Genomic DNA, 26294 nt, shown 5'->3' on the forward strand with positions numbered 1-26294 from the left:
TGGCGTCATGACGTCATGTTCCATTTAACGGCCACAATCACAGAATATTCTATTCTAAATGACTCCCCGCAGGGGCTGACAGCTCCCGCCTCCTTGAAAGCACCGGATAGGAGGTTGATCCATCTAGAGCACTGTTCTGAGTGAAGAGAAGAATCCGTGCATGGAGAGGCAGGCACCAGCACGAACAGCCACACTTCTAGAAGATTCTAGCCAGTGCACAGCGCGGCGGTAGAGGAATAGGAATGAACGGGCGAAGGACCCGGGGTCACGAGACCGTTGGGTGGGCGGAGCCAGCGGCCGGGGAGGTTCTAGTCTGTTCTGCCTCTCAGCAGCCGCCCCCTTTACGCGGTCACGCTGAGCTAGACCGGGCTTAGGATCGGGCTGCCGCCTCTGCCGCGCCCGCCGCCTCCTGCTGCCTCCCGCCGCCTCCGGACCATGGACCCCCGCAAAGTGAGCGAGCTTCGAGCCTTTGTGAAAATGTGCAAGCAGGACCCAAGCGTTCTGCACACCGAGGAAATGCGCTTCCTGAAGGAGTGGGTGGAGAGGTGAGACCCGGGCCTGAGGGCCGATGGGGGAGGGAACAGGGACAGCGGGAGGGGGAGCTGGGCCCGAGCTGGCGCGGGGCGGAGGGACCTGGAGCTCGGCGGCGAGTCTCGCTCCCTGGCGGCGACCTCGAGGGGCTCGTGGAGGATCGGAAAGCTTAGATGGTTCAGAGGCAGGGAAGGAAAAGGCAGAGATGGGTTCCCTCCGCTCTGAGGTCGCCAGGGGTGTGTCTTCGGCGAAATACGGAGATGCAGATGGTTGCGGGCAGCAGGGCACTGTAGCCGTGAGGGGGAGGGGTGAAAGCGGCAAGACTTAGCTTTCGCATGGAGTTGTTTTTCTTGAAATCTCTGGTGTCCTGCTGAGGTCGCAGTGACACGAAGCAGCTCCTTTAAGCACTGTGCCTTTAAAAAGTGGTGTGATGTGTAAGTTATTTAATAAGTTACAATAAAAGTGGTAACTGTGTTTGATTACTTTTACAATTACAGCGATTCTAAGTGCGTAGAGTTATTTTGGGAATCGCTTATTGTACCTCCGTAGTGGCAGTGCCATCACGCCAAACACTTTTAAAAAACTGATTTTTCAAGGACCCACATGTTAACACGATCTATTCTTGTTATCTTTAACTCCAGAGTACGGCGCTACGAGCGTGGAATTAATTGGACAGGCATTGTGCCAGGTGCTAGCTAGGAAACAGTTTAAGTACAATCTATTTAGGGATACAGATGGATAAGTACAGAAATTCGTCTTGATATTTAGCATGTAATAGAGATTAGTATTCTTCGTATTGAAGGGGAACTTAAGGGAGAAAGGGAACTCTTCCCCGAGATGATTCTTTAGAGCCAGTACTCCTGGTGAGGAATTTAAAAGAGATGACATACAAATTGCATCTCACGGTGATAAATAGCGAGTAAAAAGGGATAAATAGTGTAAAACAATATGACTCCTAAAAGGTACTACCCTAAACGTTGATTTGTTTATTTTAGTAACATTTTTATAGGGGAAGATGAACCAACGATTAGCCAACATTTGAAAGAATATTTCTTCCAGTGAGCTTGTTCTAACGAAGAAACTTAAGTTCAGATCTATCAACGTTGTCTGTGGTGGGATAGTAATGTTTTTCTTCTAAGAATTTTCTCAGTCCTTTTTTCCCCCACCAGTTTTCTAGCTACTGTAAGATTTTTGCTCATGTTAATTTATGTAAAATTCTGAGAACACTTACAATTAGTTACTGTAGTAGCTTAATAACAGTTGTTAACAGTTAATACCGTTTTGCAAATTGTGCTTTTTAACAGAAAAATTTTTAGGAATTGGTCTAGATTTTACTCATTTTCTCTGTTGAGTAACTTGATCCAAAAATGTCACTTAAGATATTTATATGCTTTTGTCTTCCTCTTACTTATTCATTGGAGAAAAGAGCCTACAATTAATAAGTTCTTAAAATTCCAGGTAAAGCAGACCTATACTGCAGGAAGAAATATCTGGCACCAAGAGTGAGCGGTATATTGAGTGGATACAATGTTATGTTCCACTCCTAGAGAGGTAGAGGACACTGTGAGGAAAAAGTTAACACGCATCCGAGAGCAGTGTTGTAACTTGTGCTGGAGTGATTGTGGCTGTGTAGAGAATTCCGATTTATGGTCTGAAAATTCTGTCAAGTATTGTAGTCTCTGAAGTGTATCAGTTCCTCTCTTTTCTGTCTTGGTATCAGTCTTCTTAAAGCAGTCCAAAGTTATAGGAGATAGGGTTGAATGTGGAGACTTCTAGGTCCAGTAATATTCCTAAACCTAATCCTACTTTTAGGGTTCCTCAAGTAGAAACCATCTCAGGTTTTCCTTTAGTCCATACTAAATTAGTCATGGATATCCAGGCTTAGACATTGAAGAACAGTCCATTTGCTTATTTGCCATAATTTCTACTATTGTTTATAGCTTAAAATTTTATTTGGTTTTAAGAATATATAAGTTTAATAAATTGAACAAGAGAAATATGAAGAAAAGAATTTTGGCCCAGTAGTCAGTGGGAATCAGGGAGACTACATTCTTTCCAAGAAATAATGTTTTGGAATATTTTTGTTTTTCTAGGGGGAGAAGTATTTTCTGATGCTATTTTCTCCTATATCACAACTCGGTCTACTTTGTATCTTGCAGTTACTTTTATCCTTTTTATTTTATGGCAATTTAAGATCAAAGGGAGAATCTTTGTATTCTAGTCTCCAGCACAGTGCATGCATGGCACATGGCTTTTCAGCAGATTTGTTTTTTTTTTTGTTTTTTTGTTTTTTTTTGGCGGTACGTGGGCCTCTCACTGTTGTGGCCTCTCCCGTTGTGGAGCACAGGCTCCGGACGCGCAGGCTCAGCGGCCATGGCCCGCAGGCCCAGCCGCTCCGCGGCATGTGGGATCTTCCTGGACCGGGGCATGAACCCATGTCCCCTGCATCGGCAGGTGGACTCTCAACTACTGCGCCACCAGGGAAGCCCTTCAGCAGATATTTTAAATGACGTGAACAGGATGCATTTGTACCCTCAGTGAATTTAAAATATAGCACCCAGTGTTTTGTACATGTGTGTAAGTAAATACAGCACAGAGTAGGTTTAATGTTACCAAATTAAGAGAATTATGACTGAAGTCTTGTGTGGTCCCACATAAATGCCTATATTGGCAAAGTCCAGTTTGCAATTTTTGGTGGAGAACTATCTTGTTTTAAATCTTGGAAGCATAAAATGAAACTTCTGTACCTATAAATTGGTGTTACCTTCCAATAGTTAACTAGAATTTGGAATGTGAGAAACTCTAAATGTAGTTTATGAATAAACCCTCTTGGGTTTTCCTCCCAAGTTTTAAATTTTTTAGTTTTTTGGAAACAGCTTCCTAGCTTGCAAACAAAATGCAAGTATAGTACAAGGAACTTTTTTCCTGAACTATTTCCAACACTGTGTCCCCAACACCATTTAGGGTGTGTTTTCTACAAACAAGGACAGTCCTCTGCAGTACAGCCATCAACTCAGGAAACCGATACGGATACATTAATAGTATCTAATCTTGAGAATTACATGTTACACTTCATACTCATGTCTCTTCGTTCTGAAATAGTTCTTCAGTCTTTCACTGATTTTCATGACCTTGGCAATTTTGAATATTATGGGTCAGTTATTTTGCAGAATTTCCCTCAATTTGGGTTTGTCTGATATTTCCTTAGGATTAGATTTAGTTTAACACATTAGTTGGCAGGACTGTCACCTCCCAAAGTTTTAACATAAATTACACTGTTAGGACTGTGTTTGGATGTCACTCTAAATACATTCTTGGATGCTGCATTTTGAAACTTAGGAAAAACACAGTTTAGGAAGTCTGGTGCCTTCATTAAAATTTAACTGCAAAGAACTGGTATTTGATTACTGTGCTCTTTCGAAAAGTTTTTCGGTAGAATAGAATTTTAAAGAATTTTGTCGTGTTTGTGTGCTTGTTCCCTGTCATTAAACCATTTCACTTTGCTGAATTGCGTAGTTAGATGTTTTGGATTGTGTAATGATTGGCACACGGGAGCCATTTTTCCTTATCAAAGGTACTGAGTAACTGAAGATTTTTTTTGTTACTGTCACATTAAACAGAATGGGAAAGGTACACATTTTTCTTAATTGAATGGTACATACAAGAAATTGCAAATTTTGTTTCTCATTACATTTGTTACTTTGCATTTATACTTTTACTTCATGTTGGCCTTATCAAAAGATACTATTGAGTGAATAGGCAAGCCACAGGGTGGGAGAAGACATTCGCAACTTGTAAAACTGACAGAATGTACATATGCGGAATATACAAAGAACACCTACAAACATGATAGACAACCTAATAGAAGGCTGGACAAGAGGTGAACTTTACGAAAAAGGTTTTTAAAATGGCCAGTAAATGTATGAAAAGAGACTCAAATTACAATAAGATACCACTACAAACCTGTTAAAAATGCTAAATTTTTAAAAGATGGACAGTAGCTAAGTGTGGAACAGATGAATTCTCATACACTGGTAATAGATGTGTAAGTTGGTAAAAGAACTTTGGAAAACCAATATCTGTTTAAATCCAGTATACTCATACCTTTATGTCCAGAAATCCCACCCAACTGAAATTAATGTAAGCATGGCTCTGATAACTAGTTATAAAGAATCGACGCTTACACGTGTTTTGGACTAGGTTCCTTTCTGTTTTCCAAGTTAACATATCTTTGTTTACATAAAAGTTAATGGCCTCTTTTTTTTTTTTTTTAAGGCACATGTTAAGTCTTGGTGATCTCCAGCTCTCACTATTGTGGAGTGCTCTTAATCCACTGAATTTTTTAATCACTGGACTGTTGCATGTAGCCCTTATGCTTAAAAGGAGCATATAGCACTAATTCTTCATGGTCTTATTTTTTCCTTATTTTTAAGTTATTTATGTATAACTCACTTGGTTGGCCTGGAGTATTTGGGAAAGAAGGGCTTGTGAGGCCAAGAAGAAATTCTAATGGGTGAAGTTTAGAGGTGATAAGGAGAAAATCTTCAGTGTGAGGGGCATATGAATATAACCAAGAAGAACCCTTGTAGGTACTAGTCAGAGGAAACAAATGTTTTGAATCATTACACTGTGACTTCATATGGTTATTTTATAAACTGCCTATTTGAATTTAATTGAGCTATTCTTACTAAATGTCAAACTTTTGATTCAAAAATTCAAAGTTTTGGATTCGAGTATATCTACTGAACTCTAACAACTTGTACAAATGATTTTGTCATTGCATGTTTCTTTACCTCTTTTCCTTTTTCTCTGGGAATGGGCAGAGAAGCTATATAATTAAGTTTACTAGACTTACTGAGACAAGGAAAGGGTTAGATTTTTATTAACCAGTATCCTAAAAGTAAATAAATTTTTAAGCTGAAAGAAACTTACAATACTGAAGCATTCAAATGAGTTTACCCTTAAAGGTTTGAAAAGGTAACTATTTAAATATGTAACTTTTTTCTCAGCATAAATAAATGTTTCTTGGCTTACTGAATTTTAGTTTTCTAAACAAGTATCTTTTCTTTCATCTTTCTCAAGCATGGGGGGTAAAATACCACCTGCTACTCATAAAACTAAATTGGAAGAAAATACCAAGGTAAGCTATGAATTTCATTTGTATGTTTACTGATAAAGTACAATAAGGTTTCTTAGGGATGTTTGTCACCTTCTGCCCTCAAATTGCCATTCCTGATTTCCCCGAGAAATCACTTGGAAGTAACATCTTTGTAAAATTTCTATTTGGACATCAAATCTCTATAATCTGGTTTAACACTGAGAATGTGGGGTTGAATGTTCACTATGTTGTATAGAGTAAGTGAGAATAAATGCTGGATATATGTTATATGCATGACCTGTAAGTGGTAAGCTCTGTGTCTGTGTGCATTTGTAGTCTTCATCTTTATTTATTATTTTTTTTAGCCACTCAGCGCTGCTTGTGGGATCTTAGTTCCCTGACCAGGGATTGAACCTGGGCCCACAGCAGTGAAAGTGCTGAGTTCTAACTACTGGACTGCCAGGGAATTCCCATTCATCATTTTTGGTTGTTTGTTTTTTAGCACGTAGCATAGTGTTTTTGTAGGTACTTTATTAGTATTTGGAAAGTAAATGAAAAACAGCCCAAATTAGTTACTCTTAATTTTTTTTTCTGCCCTACCACCTGAGGGATATTTCTGAGTGTGGTTCATGGAGTTGCTTTAGCATATTTGCCAAAAAGGTGTGTACAAACAGGAGGAGGTTGCTGTATCTAAATTTTAGAGATGGGGGTAGGGGAAGATGTACTCTTAATGCTCCCTTGGGACTTCCCTGGTGGCGCAGTGGTTGAGAACCCGCCTGCGAATGCAGGGGACACTGGTTCAAGCCCTGGTCTGGGAAGATCCCACATGTTGTGGAGCAACTAAGCCCGCGAGCCACAACTACTGAGCCTGTGTGCCACAACTACTGAAGCCCATGCACCTAGAGCCCGAGCTCTGCAACAAGAGAAACCACAGCAGTGAGAAGCCTGTGCACCACGACAAAGAGTAGACCCTGCTCGCACCACAACTAGAGAAAGCCTGTGCACAGCAATGAAGAAGACCTAATGCAGCCGAAAATAAATAAATAAATAAATTAATTAATTTTTTAAAAAAGAATGCTCCCTTTGGAATTCCTTTTTCTCCTATTTTCTGCCTTCATGTCTAAAAGGTTTTTTTCCTCAGAGTCTTCTGACTAGCTGTCTTAAATTGATAAGAAAATTTGCTGTTTTATTATTTAGCTTACCTTTGAACAGTGAAATGAGAGAAGTTAAGTAAAAGCTTCAGAAGTAGTAATTCTTTTTTTGGTGAGTCAGTTGTCAGAGTTTGGTAGATTCTGAGCCCTAGGTAAGATATTTTGCCATGTGATACATGTGTGAAGACAAAATTGTATTAACTTGTATCTCTGCTAAAAAATTTTTATTTTGAGAAAGTAGTATGTGTTTGATTATGGAGAGTTGTGGACTACAGTGCCTGTTAAGGGTGTTACATAATATGTGGTATATCCACTTTATTAGCTTCCTAAAATCCAAAATTTAAAAAATTCTAAAACTCATTTTCTAAATGGTTTGGATTAGGGACTGGACCTATACTTAATTAATTTATTTATTTTTATTTATTTATTTTTTGGCTCTGTTGGGTCTTCGTCGCTATGTGCGGGCTTTCTCTAATTGTGGCGAGCGGAGGCTACTCTTCGTTGCGGTGCGTGGGCTTCTCATTGCAGTGGCTTCTCTTTGTTGCGGAGCATGGGCTCTAGGCGCTTGGACTCAGTTGCAGCACGTGGGCCCTACAGCACGCTGGCTTCAGTGTTGTGGCATGGGGGCTCAGTAGTTGCAGTGCATGGGCTCTAGAGCACAGGCTCAGTAGTTGTGGCGCATGGGCTTAGTTGCTCCACTGCATGTGGGGTCTTCCTGGACCAGGGATTGAACCTGTGTCCCCAGCATTGGCAGGCAGATTCTTAACCACTGTGCCACCAGGGAAGTCCCTTTAATTTAAAAAGAGAAATAAAAATAGAAAGCAAAAGCTAGTTTACCAAAACAAAACAAGAAAGAGCATCAGCAACTGAAATACAGTGTATCTGAATAGTTTATACATAAATTGGTATAAATGAATAACATATATGTTGGGTGTGTTATTAAATGCTGATAGCGTTGTTTGCCTTCCTTTTGCTAGGAAGAAAAAACAGATAGTAGGAAGGCGGAGGAAAACATAAAGACAGACGAACCATCAAGTGAGGAGAGTGATCTAGGTGAGGAGATGGTAGTTAGTTTGTATTTGATAATCTCATGATATGGTCCTGTGTTGATTTTTACTAAATTGACTAAATTAGTGCTATCTAATAGAAGTATGACGTGAGCTACATATGAAATTTAAAATTTTCTAGTAACCACGTTTTAAAAATTTAAAGCAGTTGAAATTAATTCAAATAATATATTTTAAACAATATGTAAAATGGTACCATTTCAACATGTAATCAGTATAGGAAAATTATTAATGAGCTGTTTTCCTTTTTTCATACTAGGTCTTCAAATCCAGAGTATTTATAGCGTATCTCAATGCAGATGTTACCTTTTTAATGGAAATGCTTGATCAGTATTCAGACGTCATGAAATTTGTATTTGAATAAGTTGGGTCAGATACCCAGGTTTTTCTAGACATATGTAAAAGTTTTCCAATAAATGAATCCAGTACCAAAAAATTATTTTCCTTTAGTACCTGCATCTGTGTTAATAAAACTGGTTCAGTTTAGAAGAATTGATGTCTATGCTATGGGCTTGGGGTTTTATTTGTTTGGTTTGGTTTTTTTAGACTGAAAACTGACAAATTTCTTCATAAATTTGGAGGTCCTTTGAGACTATAAATGTATACCCCAGTTATTAATTGGGCAGTCTCTTAATTCACAGAACCTATCTAAAAGCTTTAAAAAAAATACTCATTTTTCAAATTCTTTTCAAATTTTGTGTCCATTGATCTTTGGTGTGTTAGAAAGGGTTTGTTGTTTGGGGGCTTAATCAGATCTTTTACTTTTTGTAAAATTTTTTTAGTCTTACAGTTTTCTAACAATTACCATGACTAATAATTTTTAAAAAATTAACTCCATCTAAAAGCATTTTGTGCAGGAATCAAGCTGTTTTATAATTAGAAAAAGTTACAAGCTCAGTTCCTGTTAAAAACTTGATTAAAAATTTATTGTTGGATGTTAATTCTGATTTCAGGTAGCCAATTTTAATTTCATTCTTTTTTGACAGTTGAGAGGAAACTGCTTTTATCACATTTACTCTTTGCTAAAAATGTCTCCTAATGTTTATTGTTTAAAAATTTTTTGATATATAACGGTTACTTTGTTTTGTTTATACAGTTGTCCATCATGAAGTTTGCAGCATAGCTCTTTGTAGTGCTATCTTTGGGGGTCAGTTCTGTACGAGTAGTATACTTTTAGTTTAAAATTTATCCATACTATGTTTTCAAAGGCAGAAAATGGTAAAATTAAACATTTTATCATGGTTTACATCAGAGTATCCCTATAACTTGTGCTATCTGCATAAAATATTTTTTAAAAAAACATTATAGTATATTGGTGTGTAGAACACAATATTTCACCTGAATCAGTTTGTTGACACTGACTAAATCAGTATGTCTGTGTAATATGTAATAGGAATAGAAACTATGCACTTGCCAGAGTACCTACTACAATATGATAATAAATACCTTGCATTATGTGACTATTAAAATGAAATATAATTTTACCAAAACAATAAGATTGTGTTTAACAGGGAAATATTTTACAGTGTACCAGTTTAAATAAAATTAACAAAGTAAAGTATTTAAATTAATCTAGAGTAAAATGTTCAGTTCATCAGTTGCACTAGCCCAGGTTAATTAATTTTTAATAGCCTCATGTGGCTACTATATTGGATAGCCCAGGTCTTATTTTCATTTTCTTAACTTCAACAGAAATTGACAATGAAGGTGTGATTGAACCAGACACTGATGCCCCTCAAGAAATGGGAGATGAAAATGTAGAGGTAAGTTCAATGGCTTATTTTCTGCTTGCTGCCAGGAATGTGAAAGCCTACCTACTGTAATAATTTTATGACATCTCTCTTCTAGGAAAAGTGCAAGTTGAATCTTTCTCTGACTTGAGGCATCTAGGAAAGCATTTTATTCTTTAAAATATTTGTGAAAATTCCCTTTATTTTTAATCGTAGTCTCTAACAATCTCTGAAATACTTGTTTTCTGTTTACCTATTTCAGTTTGCATCTGGTTCGACTGCTTTTGAGACCATAGAGTTCATCTAACATTTATTTCTACAAGTGGAATTGCCTGTTACTGGGATATCTATTGCCAGTTTTCTAAAATGGTTTTGTCCCAACAAAAGATATTGCCCTCAAGGTGGTGAAAATCGGTTCTTGGGAGGGGGGCTTGAAAAAAACTTAGGTGTTACAATGGTTAGTGGTACTCCAAAGGTCATAGCACATTCATGTATGTGCACTATATCTGCAGTATTAAAATGGAGGGGGTGAGAAGTAAGAAAAAATTGCCTAAAAAGGCTCTTTGGGGATTGATAATGAAACAAAGCTTGAGAAACATTGTAACATACTAATTGCAGTTTAAAAGATTGGTCCATATTCTCACCAGTTCTTGATATTGTCATAATTCATCTTTGCCAACCTTACTGTGTGAAATGATATGTCCTTGTGGCTTTTAAGTTTGCATTTTCCTGATTTCTAATAAAGTTGACATATTCTCATGTTTATTGGTTATTCACAGGTGCTTGTGAAGTCTTATTCTGACTTTTCCCTTTTTTTTTTTACTGGTTTATCTCTCTTGCTGATTTTTAAGTTCAGTTTATATTCTGCTAACAGTTGATGCCAACAGTTTGCCGTCTGTGTGCTCCACATTTTTTTCTACTAGTTTGTGGTTTTTCTTCATTTTCTTTACATTGTCTTAGTATACAAAGTCTTTTTAAAAATATTTTAATTTTATTGGAATATAGTTGATTTACAATGTTGTTAGTTTCAGGTGTACAGCAAAGTAATTCAGTTATACATATACATCTATTAATTCTTTTTCAGAATTTTTCCCATATAGGTTATTACAGAATATTGAGTAGTGTTCCCTGTGCTGTACAGTAGGTCCTTGCTGGATATCTGTTTTATATACAGTAGTGTGTATATGTTAATCCTAAGTTCCTGATTTATCCCTCCCCCCATACAAAATCTTCTAATATAGTTAAATTGAAAGTTCTTGTATATGCTTTATTACCTTAAGGTTATAATTGCTGTAATATATTGGTTTTTTCCTTCTGAAAATTTTATGTTTGCCTTTCACCTTTAACCATCAACACCATAATTGAAAAATCCTTTTCCTCACCAATGCTAAAATACACGGTTTCTGTATATGTGTGGGTCTGTTTTGGTGTTTTCTTGTTTTACTTGTCTAATTTTTTTCCATGCACTAATGACACATTGTTGTATTTAGCTTTATATTAAGTCTTGTTATCTTGTAGGGCAAGGACCCCCAAACCTTTAGGAGTAATTTTGGTTGCTATTGGCCCTTTGTTCATCCATATAAATTTTAGAATCAGATTGTTACCCCCCTCCATTAGAATTGCATTAAACCTAAATTAACAAATGGAGAAGCTACATCTCCTCATTGTTGAGATTATCCATGAATGTGGTATCTGTTTTATTTTTAGGTCTTTTTTAATGTCTTTAAATAATTTAACTTTTTCTCCATAACGAATATAAATACTTTATCAATATTTGTTAAAAAAATTAATCATGTTCTGTTTATTGATGGTGCCGTTCATCTCGGTGTGTCTAGGTTTATAATACTTTTTATTTATCCTACTTGGGATTTACTGGGCATCATAAATCCTAGGGTTAACTTTTTTTAGCTCTGGAATATTTTCAGCTAGTATCTCTTTCAAAAATGGCTTCTTTCCCATTCTCTCTACTCTCATTCTGGAGCCGTAGTTAGATACAGACTTTTTCACTATTAAGTTCCATCTCTTTATCACTGACGAATTATGTATGCTTTCTTTGTCTAATCAGCTGTTCCATTGATGTTTGAATTTGAATGCTTGTTTTTCATTTTGATACTTTCTCTTTGATTCTTTTTAAAGACCACTTGGTTATTTTTAAGTCTCTTGCTCCTTACTCATTTTCAGAACTTGCATTTATTTTCTTAAACACATTAAATTCTTTATCGGACTGTTTTACTGGTCTTATTCTCTTGTTATTTTTCCTGACTCTTGCTCATTGAGGTACTTTGTTTACTGTAGTTTGTGTGTGTGCGTGTGCATGCACGCGTGTATGTGTTGACCATGAGTTCTTGTAAACTTTACCTGTGGAAAGGTTTTGAGGCCTGAGTAGAAGGTGTGTTCCTCCAAAGAGAGAGATGTTTGCTTCAATCAAGACACTGAGTTGGTGCGACCAGCTCAAGGATCACTTCAGATTCTCAGCATGGTTTTTTCATTGCTTATTTAACTACAGAAGTAATGTGAATTACTTCTGCAAAGGCGGGCTTGTGGTTACGAATTTTCAGGGGAGATTTCTTTTTCTTCTCTCTATATAGGTTTCCCTCTTTGGGACAGGTTTATTTTTGATATACCATTATGCCTGCAGGTATAGGCATTTGGGGTTCCAGATTTGTTTTGGAGGATGTCTGATTAGACAACATACATTTGTATCACCTGAATCTAGACTTTGTTTCATGTGTCCTGCACTATCTTCAAAAACAGAATTGCAAGGTCACCCACTTTGACACCTTCCACAAGGGTGATAGCAGATGGAGCACTTGGCACCTGGCTGGATTTCAAGCCTTCACTTTATTTTGTTGTTTGAGGATTTCTACATTCTTAGGCCAAAGATGGCTTTTATTGATATAAGGTGTGTTTTAGACTTGTTCAGACTATCATGTGCATCATATTACCATAAACTGAAGTCGTCTTTTTGCAGGTTATCCTGACTCTGTTGGATGTCTTACTATGTGGAAAGTGTGTTTTCCTTTATTCTTTTAAAAAGTTTTAGTTTGTCCAAAACTTGTAGGGATTTTTGTTGGAAATGCTTTGAATTTATTGAGTAACTTGGGGGTAGATTGATACAGTTGATAATTTTTTCATGAGCATGATATATATCTGTGTCCTTTAATAGAATTTTATCTTTTCCCCTGCTCCCTCCCATGAAAGTCTTGTGTGCTCTTAGAATGGTATCTTGTTCTATTATATTTTATAATTGTTGCTGATGTGGAAGAACTCTGGGTTTGTTTTTTATGTTGCTCTTGTATTCTCTTGTTGTTCCCTTCAGTAAAGAGAACTTTACTGAATTGTCATAGTAGATCTAATAGCTTGTCAGTTCTATTAGATTTTCTAGGTATGTGTATAAAGACAGCTGGTATTTTCCTTCCAGTTTTTAAACGTATCAAATCATTTTCTTAATGATTAGCCAGCACCTTCAGTAATATTTTACAGTGATGGTGATAGAGTGGATTTTTGATTGTTAAAGAAATCGCTTCTTGTAGGAGGTTTGCTGAATGTTTTCGTTATTAATGATCATTGTACTGTCAGCATCTTGTACGGTGTTTGTTCTATCTAGTATAGGTGCTCAATAGATGTTCATAGGACCAAAAGAATGAGACATTTCTAAGATTCAAGCCTCTTAGGAACTAGCTTTTCCACTTGTGGGGAGACTGGGTTTTAGTATAGGTATACCTCCAAGATCTCATTGTGAGTTAGGTTCTAGACCACCACAATAAGGTGAGTCACACAAATTTTTTGGTTTCCCAGTGCATGTAGAAGTTATGTTTATACTATGCTGTAGTCTATTAAGTGTACAATAGCATTATGTCTAAAAAACAATGTACATACCTTAATTTAAAAATACTTTATTGCTAAAAAATGCTAACCATCTGAGCCTTCAGCAAGTCATAGTAGTAACATCACAGATCACCATAGCAAATACAATAATGAAAAATTTTGAAATACTGGAAGAATTGCCAAAATGACACAAAGTAAGCAAATGTTGTTGGAAAAATGGCTCCAGTAGATTCACAGCATTGCCAGAAACCTTCAATTTGTAAAATTTGTGCTGTCTGCCAAGTGCAATAAAATAAGCTATGCCTATACTTGTGAATAACTAGAAAGGATTTGGTAAAAACTAGGGCAGAAAAACCTGCTCAGATCGGGATGGAGGGAAGCAAAAGTCATGTCTAGGGCAGAGTATAGGGAATGACATTTATTATTTAGTATGAAAGATTAAAATGTATCCTGTAAGATTTCTTACTAATCCTTTATTATAATTCTCCTCTTTGTTCCCTTGAGACCAGAGAAAAATGAGTGGAAATGGGGGTTGTGACTACCACATCCCTAAGAAAGTCCAAATTGTTTCCTCCTTCCCTTTGCTTTTCTTCTACTACTTAGTTGATATTCAATTTCCCCATAGATAACTGAGGAGATGATGGATCAGGCAAATGATAAAAAAGTGGCTGCCATTGATGCCCTAAATGATGGTGAGTGATTTTTTTTTTTCTCTTTGCTACATTTCCTACAGTAGTCTGAATATTCTCTTCTCTACTTCTCTGCTGCAGTAACTGTTAATGGTGGGAAACTGGAAGGGAACTTAAATTTATTGAGTATATGGTACTGGAGAAGAAAGCGTCCTGTCCTCCACTCACCCCTTTCCCATTAATAAAGAGGCTGAAATCACTCAGGTATCAATTATCTTGCTTCAGGGCGTACAGATCCTGATTGTAACTCAAAGACTGTACTTTCCTGACTATAGTCTAGTGTTTCTCCACTGACAGGAGGCTTTCGAACCTTCTTTATAATAAAAGCCTGATGGGAAAACCTGAAAAAATAATAATAATAAAAGCTGAAAGGTTTTCCCCAAAAATGGTATTAGATCAATGATCCTCGACTTTCTACATTCTAACACCCTTCACAAATATTGTCCTTCAATACAACACTCTTGTTCTAGTTTCTGCATGTTAGAACCCCTTCAGAAAATCCTATCAGAGTGGGAGAGTGCTGGTAGTATTAAGTATTATGTTTAATTAGTTAAAATTTATAAGAACAAATTATTTATTAACTTGGGTACTGTGCAAACCCCTTTATAGCTGTGTGGTGTAGTGTGTCTCAATGCCATCATTGAATAGATGCTATTGTATAATGCTGTTGTGCATTTGTACTTCATCCTTAGACTTAGAAGATGACTAAAGTTTTATTTTAGAATGAGTTCAGTATCGATTGCTGTTCAGGTTCCTTTTCATTGTAATCCCACCACCTTCTTAAGCTTAAGTCCTTATATGTTTATACTATTGCAGTTACCTTAATAGTTTGTCTACCTGACATGTCTCTACTTCATTGCTTTCTATTCACTGCCCCTAGATCATTCTTATTTAGAACTTGTTTTTATTGGTACACACTCCTTTGCTTGTAACCTGTGACTAACTTTTGCATACATTTTGAAGCTCATCATAGCATTGGACCTGCTAGAGTTAGATCCTATATTTTGCCTTCCCAGCCTTATTATTTTTGAGTATTAACCTTCCATTCCAGCCAGACCTCACTTTCCTAGAATGTTCCTTTACTTGTGCTTCTCTGTAAAGCTCTTCTTCACCTATTTCAACTTTTAAGTTGTACCCATCAATTCATCCCAGCCACTTCTCTTCCTGACCATTCCTTTTCCACACTAATCTTTTCTTAATTTCCCTACCACCTAAGATTTCTATTTACCTAGCATATAATTGTGCCTTCTACATTCCTGCCAGCTTTATTATATTTTAATGTGCATTATTTCATTAAAATCTCATACTAGTCCCATTTTACAGATCAGTGAATAATCTGAGGGCTTAGAGGGGTTTTGACTTGCCCAGGATCTTACTGTGCCATACTATCGACTCATTATTTTTGTCACTTATTTTGGCATATTGTATTTTTAAAAATTTACTTATATATTGTCTAAGCAATGTTTAACAAAGTGAAAATGAAGCAGCCACCACCTAATAAGTCACATTTTTGTTTTTCCTTATTTTTTTCCAAGCTATGTTTATTTGTAAATATAGCCTAGTTCTAATTTTAGAATAGGTACAATTTTATGGTGTATGTTACAGGGATAAAACACTAGTATTATAAGCTAGGGATTGTAGGTTCAGGCCCCACCTGGGGTCGGAGAGGCAGGAATATAGTTAAACCCTGGGTTTAAAGAGCCCAAGTTCCTGGGTTTGAATCCCAGCTCTGGGGCTTACTAGCTACGTAAACTTAGAGAAGTTACTCTCTCTGCCTCTGTTTTTGTTCCCTCCCTTATAAAATATGGATAATAATACCTACCTAATAGAGTCATAAGGAATAAATGAGTAAATGTGTATAATATGCCTAGAATAGTACCTGGTACTAATATTAAGGTACTGGTACTTTTCTTATTAAGACCTTAGTGTTTCCAGCTGTCACATTATTAGAGGTATTTCTGTTAGGCTTTTTCAGTTTATTATATTTGTTCAACAAGTATTTATTGAAGGCTTACCATGTTCCAGATGCTGGATATACAGCGGGAAACAAAGCAGACCAAGTTCTTTACTTCATAGACTTTATATTTTGGGAGAACAAAAATAAACAAATTTATAATATAAAGTTAGGTGGTAATTAGTGCTATGAAGAAAAATAGAGTTGAGTAAAGGGATAGTCAATGATGGAAGCTATATTTTATATAAGGTGGTCAGGAAAGCACCTGATGAAGTGCAGGGAGCAAGCCGTGTAAAGAAGCGCTTTTGGGGACATAGGGGAGAACAAATACAGAGGTTAATTGGGAGAGCGTTGGGGGCAATTACGTGTTCAAGGAATAGCAGAAAGGCCAGACTATCTGGAGTGTGCTGAGCGAAGGGATAAGAGTGGTAGAGTTGAGGTCAGAGAAGTGCTTGGGGGGTGGGAGATGGGGGGTGGGAAGGTGGTGAGGAGGACAGATGATTTGACAGCTCACTAAAGAACTTAGTAGATCATGCTAAGGATATAGGATTTTATCCTTGGTTATGCAAAGCCATTGAGGGTTTTTTGACTAGGAGGATTTCATAGTGAGAATTTACTTTTGTAAAGGATTATTCTTGCTACTCTGTGTAGATCAGATTTTAGGGGCAAATTAAGGGTATGTTCATTGGAGAAGTAGAAGCCAAGACATGAGTTGGTGTGGCAGAGGTATATTAGGAAAATACCTGTGAGGCAAGGTGGGGGAGCAGGGAGAACTGGAGGAGTCTGGGAAGACAGTGAGGCTATCATGTAGGTCTTACCCCTCTGTAGGAGAGATGGAAGGTTGTGTAGGAAAAGTCTTCAACGGTGTGTGTGTTTCTAAAAGTCTAGGCAAGCCAAGGTTGCCCATTAGAGGAGTTGCACGTCTCACAAGAATGGGCCTACCTGGGTATCCTTCCTGTATTCATTCATTAGCTGGGAGCAGCTTATGGAGTATAGCCTTGAGCCTAGAAGGCGGCGTTCTCCATCAGCTGTGCTCGCTGCAACAAATCTAAGGTGCATTTTCATGACTCCACAGAGGGAGGGAAGAAATTTTTGTAGTCCAGGTAGCTAATGATGATAGCTTTGCACTGGGGCAGAGTTTCCCAAACTTGCTCTGTTTATAGTGTCCTCAACCATTCTCACTTTTTTCACAGCACTCCTAGGCCAAAAGAAATACATAAGAGTTTAGTTTATAATGTAGTTAGGTTCAAACAATTTAATAAGTATCTATGTCCTAACAAGTTAGTGATTGTTTGAAAAAAAATAATACAAATGGAAAGAAAATATATTTAATTTCATTCTTTAATAACCATGTTTATTTTCTAGTAAGCAGTGGATATACGTTGGGCATTAAACAGCTTCTCAGATCTTGGAATCAGATTGGACATTGCCACCCTCACTGCTCCACATCTCTTTTTCTACAGTTCTTGCTTTTTTTTTATCATAGAAACAACTTAAAAAGAAATTAATTAATTTTTGGCTGCATTGGGTCTTTGTTGCTGTGCGCGGGCTTTCTCTAGTTGCGGTGAGCGGGGGCTACTTTTCGTTGCAGTGCACCGGCTTCTCATGGCAGTGGCTTCTTTTGTTGCAGAGCATGGGCTCTAGGTGCGTGGGCTTCAGTAGTTGTGGCACGTGGGCTCAGTAGTTGTGGCTCGTGGGCTCTAGAGTGCAGGCTCAGTAGCTGTGGTGCATGGGCTTAGTTGCTCCGCGGCATGTGGGATCTTCCTGGACCAGGGTTCGAACCCGTGTCCCCTGCATTGGCGGGCGGGTTCTTAACCACTGCGCCACCAGGGAAGCCCTGTCCTTTTAACTTAATGGATACAAGAAAATGTAATTAATAGAATAAAATTGACTTATCCTTTGATTTTATCTAAATTTAAAAGCCAATGAGTCCTACCAAGAATGTGGTATTCTAATATTTTTTAGGGGGGTTATGTTCCCCAAAATTGTCTGTATTGAGTGATTTACAGTATAGGTATGGTAAAGATTTTGCTTTGAAGAGCCAGTTTTGTATGTTAATTTAGAAACTAGTCTTACTAGGCTAAAAGGGAAATGTGAAAGGCTAATTAAAGAGACCAACAGTTTTTATTAATATTTTTTATCCACTATTTCTCAATAAACTTTTGTTTCACTTTAGGTGAACTACAGAAAGCCATTGACTTGTTCACAGATGCCATCAAGCTAAATCCTCGTTTGGCCATTCTTTATGCCAAGAGAGCGAGGTGAGAATTCTAAATAAAAACTGATTTCTGCTTATTTGTTTAGATAGAATTGCTTCTGTGGCAACCCCCAAAAAGTTACTGTTTGAAATGAATACTTTTTAATATCATACTTATTTTTTAGTGTCTTCATCAAATTACAGAAGCCAAATGCTGCCATCCGAGACTGTGACAGAGCTATTGAAATAAATCCTGATTCTGCTCAGCCATACAAGTGGCGGGGGAAAGCACACAGGTAAATAATGAGACTTAGTTATTTTCAGAGCTCTTTAAGTTTAAACCTGATGTTTTAATATACCTTATTTAAAAAAAAAAAATTGCGGGATTTCCCTGGCTGCCCAGTGGTTAAGACACTTCGCCTTCTAATGCAGGGGGTGTGGGTTCGATTCCCGGTTGGGGAGCTAAGATCCCACATGCCTCACAGCCAAAAAACCAAAACATAAAACAGAAGCAGTATTGTAACAAACTCAATAAAGACTTTAAAAATGGTCCACATCAAAAAAAAAATATTTAAAAAATTGCCTAAGGATTTAATTTTAATGTAATACATGCTCAATATGTAGAATTGAGAGAATGTCATAAGGAACAAGTAAGAAAATTCTTTTCACTGCTTCCATTCAGTGAATACCAGTGTTAACAGTTTTTGGCCACATATAGCCAAATGTAAGGTAAGGATTTTTCTCAGTTATCTCCAAGAAGAGAGAGTGGCTTTATATCAGTGTCTTACAAACTTTCTGTTATTTTCAGACTTCGTAATTAACATTAAACAGCCAATATATTATGGAAAAAGGAATATACTAGCTTCAGACTACTTCGATCACTGTTAGGTCACTTTAAGAGTCAGATAAGGGGGAAAATAAAGAGGTGAATTTAACCCAGATCAGTAATCAAACCTGGAAGCAAAACTTAATATACAGATGAGTTTTTGTGGTTTGGGATGAAATGTCCTGTGCTATTTACATCTTACATGGATTGAAAAGGTACTATGCTTCAAGTGTGGATGGAGATGAAGATGAATATGCTTGGGACCATCTGTATTAGGTGACTCAAAAAGTAGCTCTAGTGATTATGAAGACAGATGTTAAAGATACAGGTAAAAGATTGGAAAATTTGTATTAATGCTCTCTGGGTATATGAAAGGTCATGCATTGCTGTTGATTGTCTTGAGATCGACCCCATTAGTCTTTGAGCATTTCTTGGCCTTCTGGTATAAGAACTCATCTTATACTTTAGCTTGGAATAGACCAGGGACTTCCCTGGTGGTCCAGTGGTAAAGAATCTGCATTCCAGTGCAGGGGACGCAGGTTTGATCCCTGGTCAGGGAACTAAGATCCCACGTGCCACAACTAAGACCCAATGCAGCCAAAAAAGTAAATAATAAAAAATAAATTTAAAAATACACATATATAACATCAAAGAAAACCATTAAAAAACAGCTTGGAATAGACCATTTCTCCAGAAAATCTTGGTTTGTTTTAGTGGGGATTATTTTGTGGAAACTGAAATTTGGCCACTAGGTATGTTTATTGTTTCCAGGATATCGTCATTATCATTTCAATTAACAGTCAGAAAAAACCTTTAAAAATAATGATTTTAGGGAAAGAAATTGAGAAATTTTGAGTTTATACCGATATTCTCAATTAAAATTCAACATTAAATGTTTTCCATTTTGTATTTTAGATAGTATTCTCCTAGAATCATGCCTTAAAACTAATATATCCTTTAAGTAAAGTTTATTTTGTAGTTCTTTCTTATCCCTAGGATATGTCTCACTTAAGATATACAGTCAGAATACTGGTTTAAAAATTACTTGAATTAATTTTTCCTGTATGGTTTATGTTGTCAATGTGATAAATAATTAGCCTCTTCTTATTTCTGTTTGTATTCAGGGTTTGGGCTTGCTTTATTTCTGTCCTTTCTGATTTAATTTTCTTATTTGAGTATGTAAAACATTTGCATGTTTAAAACTGAGTTAATAGGTATAACCAGAGAAGTCTCATTTCCATTGCTATCTCCTCTACTCCATATTTACCTATCTCCACCAACCTTTAGTTTCTGATCCATCCCATCTCTCCTTTTTATTTATTTATTTTTTTGTGGTACGTGGGCCTCTCACTGTTGTGACCTCTCCCGTTGCGGAGCACAGGCTCTGGATGCGCAGGCTCAGCGACCATGGCTCATGGGCCTAGCCACTCCCCACGGCATGTGGGATCTTCCCTGACCAGGGCACGAACCCGTGTCCCCTGCATCGGCAGGCAGACTCTCAACCACTGCGCCACCAGGGAAGCCCCCATCTCTCCTTTTTAAATAATATGTGCACACATGTTGTTTTCTATCCCATATAGAAGGTAGCATGCTGAATACGCATCATGTTAACCCTGTTTTTAATGAGTTGAAAGTTGTGGCTCTATATAATTTTTAAAACATCATAATACTGTGAATTGAAACAATTTTTTAAAAGCTTTTAAACATTTCTTAGTAGAACAGCTTCACAGGTACCATAGAGGAAATTTAAACTAAATTTTTATGGAGTGGAACATACTAATTGAATTGGTTCATGAAAATTTGTAGTTGAATATCTAAACCTCTTCTGTAACAGTCCTTTTTTATAATAAGGAAGTAAGACACCATGCTACATAAGTGAATATGTGTAAAAGGCTCCAAAAATTACTTAAAATCTGTTTCAGACTTTTGGGCCATTGGGAAGAAGCTGCCCATGATCTTGCCCTTGCCTGTAAGCTGGATTATGATGAAGATGCTAGTGCAATGCTGAAAGAAGTTCAACCAAGGGTATGGTAAAGTAGAGAAGGGAAAAGTCATTACTAAAGGCTCTAGTACTTAACACCCTAGCAGTAAATTAGCTGCAAAACAGATGCAAAGAAACAATCTTTGGAAGTTATAATCTGTAATCACTTAAATTTGTGTTGAACTCAGGAAATCTCATTGGGTTTTCATGCTTTAATTTCTCATGCAGTATTACAGCAAGCTATGTTATTTTGTTTGCAACCCTGCAAAATTATAACCAGAAGGTTAGAAATGGAAAAGGGGCATCAAGTTTACAGCAAAAGAACAAATAGAAAATTTATAAAATGCAGCCCAAGATTGAGTCTGGTTTGTCCTTATTTCTATCTAAAATTGTTAGTTAAAACAACTTAGTGCGTTTACATGGTAAATCTTTCAGCTTTGTGGGAAGTTCAAGAATTTACTATCAGAGGCTTTAAGATGGTGGAAGTTTTACTGAATTTAATCTATCAGATGATTTGATTTTCTTTCTTTTTGTAACAGGGCTAACTCAGCAAGGTTATCGGATGAGATATTCTAGAACACAAGGTTCTTAAAAAATAATCATAAACAAGCTAAAATAATGGTTGAATATGAATCTCATACGTTTATATTATTCTGTGAATAAATACTAGATTCCAGATGTTTGGCATGGACTATGTACTAGTGCCTGGTACATATTTTCTCTTGATTGTTATAGTTAAGACTAACATACTTCTCCCTGCCCTCTCATTTTATCGATGAGGAAAACTTCAGTATAGTTAGACTGTGGGAAGTAACTGGTATGTGTGTTCCCAGTCTCTGCCTTCCCATGGCAGGTATCAGGCAAAAATTGTCATGCAATTTGACATCTGTTTGTCATCCTTGCACTAGGTAATTGTTTGAAATTTTTAACACTTTTCTCTAACTTCAAATCCCAGCCTCTTTTCTTTGTTTCACAGTGGACTTGTTAAAGCCTGAGTTAGGTCTTTTTCTATAGGGTAAATCTAACCCATTTTCCACAACTATGTGTTGAATTAAATCTCTCCACAAAGAAAAGTAATTCTTTAACAAAACCATTGATTTGTGCTGACCTTATTCAACTTTCAGAGAAGACATTTTTCTGTGGCTGTTTCTTCCCTAGGCCCAGAAAATTGCTGAACATCGGAGAAAGTATGAGCGAAAACGTGAAGAGCGAGAGATCAAAGAAAGAATAGAAAGGGTCAAGAAGGCTCGGGAAGAACATGAGAGAGCCCAGAGGGTAAGGTTTCTATACTTAAACCATTAAAGCAAAATATAGTAGATGAGACTTTTGGATATCATTCTAATTCCTGGCTCTTGTTAAATAAAAAGAGCTGGCTGCAGTTCTGTAGGATAGTGATACTACTTAAAGGAAGGTTTCCTTCCCGTCATTGCTTAGTCTTCAGATTCTTAAGTGAGTTTGTATAGCACCAATTTATATCCTTGTTTGTGTTCTCCTAAAATCAAGACTTTTTCCTGATCAAGTAATTAATTTAAAACTTGGCAGTATTATTTGCTTTCTTTAGGATGCAAGCCCTGATATTTTAAGTTTTATGATTACTTCCGTTTTAATAGTGGATTCATAGCTATTTAAAATTGACTCTAGTTATTTTTTAGTTTTAGTTACAATCAAAAATATTACTTGAAATCATTACCAAAAGTAATACTCATTGAGAATCCAATTGAAAATTGTTTTTTGGGAGATGGGGTGTCTCCTTTAGTCCAACATTGCCATTTGAAACTTGTCAAAACTTGTAAGTCCTCTAACTAGCTTATTTTACAATTTTTTCATGGTTTTGCATGGATAAGGTAGGCGTGGACAGCAGACTTCCCCCTTCTTATTATATAATTTAATTTCCTCTTTGTATTAAAGGAGGAAGAAGCCAGACGACAATCAGGAGCTCAGTATGGCTCTTTTCCAGGTATTTTGAAAGAAAAATTAAAACTCTTAATATTGTAAATAATTGGGTAATATTCTGATTTGGAGGCTCAGGTATGTATATTGTATTTTGTACTATTAGTCCCTGGAACACTGAGTCTTTAGAATGTCAACCTCTAGAAAGTTTCATTCTTGTTAAAAATTTTGTTTGTGGAAATACAGTATATTATTTTCCTCATATTTTGAGCAGTATACTTTTTAAAAATAGATAAAATTTACTGAGGTCTGAGCATTGTATTTTATTAAAAGACTATAAGAATTTATTATGATGTATTAATTAGAGTATTCCTAAATGGCTGTAATGGAATTTTGTTCTATTATACATTGATATTCATGAGGATACTAGGTAAAAGCATGGAATCATTAAGCACAAAAAGTTCTGCATTCAGTGTAGAATTAATATATCAACACATTCTTCCCTTTCTTGCAAATGTCAAGTGATCAGAAATTACTAGTGAGGCAAAGCCTTGAATGATAGAGGCCTATGCGATACAGGTAGAATGAGGCGGTGTGAAATTTACGTAAAGAGAAGAGAGTTGTTTTTTTTTTTTAAGTTCGTAATTGTAATGGGGGATCAGCAGCTGCGACTAGCTTTCTTGTAAAGGTTTATAGAGGCAGCTGCACACCACTTATGCTTCCCTTGCTTAGAATTTACCACGTGGTCAGAGGCTAGGAAAGGTAGCCTCTAATCTGAAAGGTCATGTGCAAGCAACTAAAAAAAAAAAAAACAAAAGGAAGGAACATACATTGGGGATGACTTGGAGAAAAAGCAAGAAAATAAATTTTAGCTCATAGCTTACTTTCTGTTTATTAGATAATATCTTATATCAGGTACCTTTGTTTTAGAAAATGACCACTAATGTGGACTAGTACTAGAGATAATTTTTTGTTATGTCGGTTTTATTATATGGATTTGACAAGCAGACTGGCTAACTATTGTTGCCTTGGGTCAGTAATTTTTGTAGAAAGTAGTTTTAAAAAGTCAGCAGTAGCATAAGAAGCTAGAAGTTGTTTTCAGGCCCCCGATTAGATCTCCTTATCTGTGATTGTTAGTTATTTATGGGCACGTTTGTATTGTTGAGACAGATGGAAATCACTGTGTTATAGGTGTTTCTTCTTTATGATAGCTTTATTTGTAATGACCCTTGATCTGTAGATTAATGTTACCTGTATTTCTTTTTAGGATGTCCCTATGTTGGTGTTAATTGTGATTTTAGGATATCTCCAGTGGACATAAAGGTTTATGGTAGTGAAAAACTGAGTAGAAAAGTTTGGGTTTGTAATCTAAAAATATACTGGGAGAATTAAATCTTTTTTACTAGAGCATTGTTTTCAGTGTAAAAAAGAGACACCAGGACTGCTTGTTAAAAATGCAGATTTTCAGTTTTACTTTCAGAAATTTTGAGGCAGTCAGGGTGGAGATTAAGATCCACAGCTTTTTAAAAAATTTTTGGCTGAGTCCTGCAGCTTGCAGAATCTCAGTTCCCTGACCAGGGATTGAACCTGGCTCGCGGCAGTGAAAAGCACCAAATCCTAACCACTGGACCACCAGGGGACTCCCAAAAATCCACAGCTTTTTATAACAAGCATTTCAGGTAGTTCTTGAAGGAAGCAGTTAGCTTAGGGGAATATAGTTTTTTTGGGGGGAAAAAAAAACTAAACTCATATGAATTAACTTTAAATTGAAACAGACAAATAATATTAAAGAATGAGAAGATAAGATACAAGGTGACTTACGAGACTTTTTAATTTTATAATTCCAAGGGACTGTTAGTTTTCTCTCTGAGGTAAGACTAGTTTTCTTTTTAAAGTTTTGTTACTAGGAAAAAAATATTTACAGCCTTATTTTTAAATAATTAATGTTAAAAATTATGTCTTGTTACATCCAGTTAGAATGTTCAGACTACTTTGTGTTTAGTAGCACTCTTGTTCTTTGTGTATGCACATGTGTTATTTTAATCAGGAGGAAATAGTGTACTCAGACTGCTTGGGAATATGCTTGGTGTCTGTACAGATCTTTCATTTATTCTTTTTTTTTTCTTTTTTTTCATTTATTCTTGTAGGTGGCTTTCCTGGCGGAATGCCTGGTAATTTTCCTGGAGGAATGCCTGGAATGGGAGGGGGCATGCCTGGAATGGCAGGAATGCCTGGGCTCAATGAAATTCTTAGTGATCCAGAGGTTCTTGCAGCCATGCAGGTAAGACTTGGAAGAACAAAGTTGGCCTTTATATCACTGAGGCATTTCTTTCATAATTCTATGTGGAGACAGGTTAAGGTTACTCTGTTGGCCATATTTTATTGAGCTGAATTACCAAATAGCTTTTTATGCAGTTGTGACATTCATGTTCTTTTTTTCAGAATGAGTAGCTTAAGTTCTTAAAAGTGGTTTATAGGGAAATACTCTGTAATAGTTGGTAATTATATCCTGTTGTCCTTTTCTTTGTATCAAAATTGTATATATTTTTTTTCATTGTCTGAAGTGACATCATTGAGTTGGAGTTGGAAGTACACATTAATAATGTTTACGCTTCAGGGACTTGTCCAAACCTGAGTTGACTTAGCCATGACAAATTTGAAGGTCTGAATAAAGAGATAGGATGTAGGATAACAAAACTGATGACCCATAGAACATTTTTTTCATACTAAATATATATATATGTATACACATATATATATACACAGACACACCTTTCTTTGCAGGATCCAGAAGTTATGGTGGCCTTCCAGGATGTGGCTCAGAACCCGGCAAATATGTCAAAATATCAGAGCAACCCAAAGGTTATGAATCTCATCAGTAAATTGTCGGCCAAATTTGGAGGTCAAGCATAATGCCCTTCTGACAAAAAAAGCCCCTGCTGAAGAAAAAGCAACTTAGATCACCTAATGGATGTCGCAATAATACAAACCAGTGTACCTCTGATCTTCTCATGAAGAAAGCTGGGGTGCTTTGAAGATAATCCCTACCCCTCTGCTCCAAATGCAGCTGAAACATTTTACAGTGGTTTGCCATTAGGGTATTCATTCAGATAATGTTTTCTTACTAGAAATTTAAAACTTTAAACAATTTTTAAACCTTAAAAATATTTAAAACAAAAGGGTGTGTTAATCCCTACATTTTTCTTTACTAATCATTTTGGTTTTTTCCTTTGAATTAGTTAGGCAAGGAAGATACTTCAGTATGGAAGATTTATTGTTCAAGTTTGAGTGAAATAAAGATTTATTAGTGGGAAGCAAATGTAACATTTAAATAGATAAAGTTTGAGTTGGA

The 26294-nt window shown here is 36.5% G+C and overlaps 1 protein-coding gene across 2 annotated transcripts; it reads left to right on the top strand.

Moving 5' to 3' along the window:
- ST13 (ST13 Hsp70 interacting protein) lies at positions 1-26294 on the top strand. Of its 2 annotated transcripts, none has more exons than XM_065886590.1 (12): positions 1-545; positions 5614-5671; positions 7758-7833; positions 9540-9610; positions 14031-14097; positions 18225-18309; positions 18431-18541; positions 20994-21096; positions 22211-22327; positions 22961-23009; positions 25090-25223; positions 25727-26294. In XM_065886590.1, exons 1-12 carry the CDS (start codon positions 436-438, stop codon positions 25853-25855), a joined length of 1110 nt encoding a protein of 369 aa, XP_065742662.1. In that variant the 5' UTR covers positions 1-435; the 3' UTR covers positions 25856-26294. The 2 variants fall into 2 exon arrangements, with proteins under 2 accessions (XP_065742662.1, XP_065742663.1); XM_065886591.1 differs by having other exon boundaries at positions 436-545; positions 7788-7833; positions 25727-25887.

Source organism: Phocoena phocoena, chromosome 11, assembly GCF_963924675.1.
Source record: "Phocoena phocoena chromosome 11, mPhoPho1.1, whole genome shotgun sequence".
Classification (NCBI taxonomy): domain Eukaryota; kingdom Metazoa; phylum Chordata; class Mammalia; order Artiodactyla; family Phocoenidae; genus Phocoena; species Phocoena phocoena.

What these genes read in the sequence shown, in the direction of transcription:
- ST13 (XM_065886590.1), top strand. Translation starts at nt 436, where the DNA reads ATGGACCCCCGCAAAGTGAGCGAGCTTCGAGCCTTTGTGAAAATGTGC. An exon ending in TGGGAGATGAAAATGTAGAG is followed by an intron (nt 9,611 to 14,030) that starts GTAAGTTCAATG and finishes ATTTCCCCATAG; the next exon opens with ATAACTGAGGAGATGATGGA. An exon ending in AACATGAGAGAGCCCAGAGG is followed by an intron (nt 22,328 to 22,960) that starts GTAAGGTTTCTA and finishes TTTGTATTAAAG; the next exon opens with GAGGAAGAAGCCAGACGACA.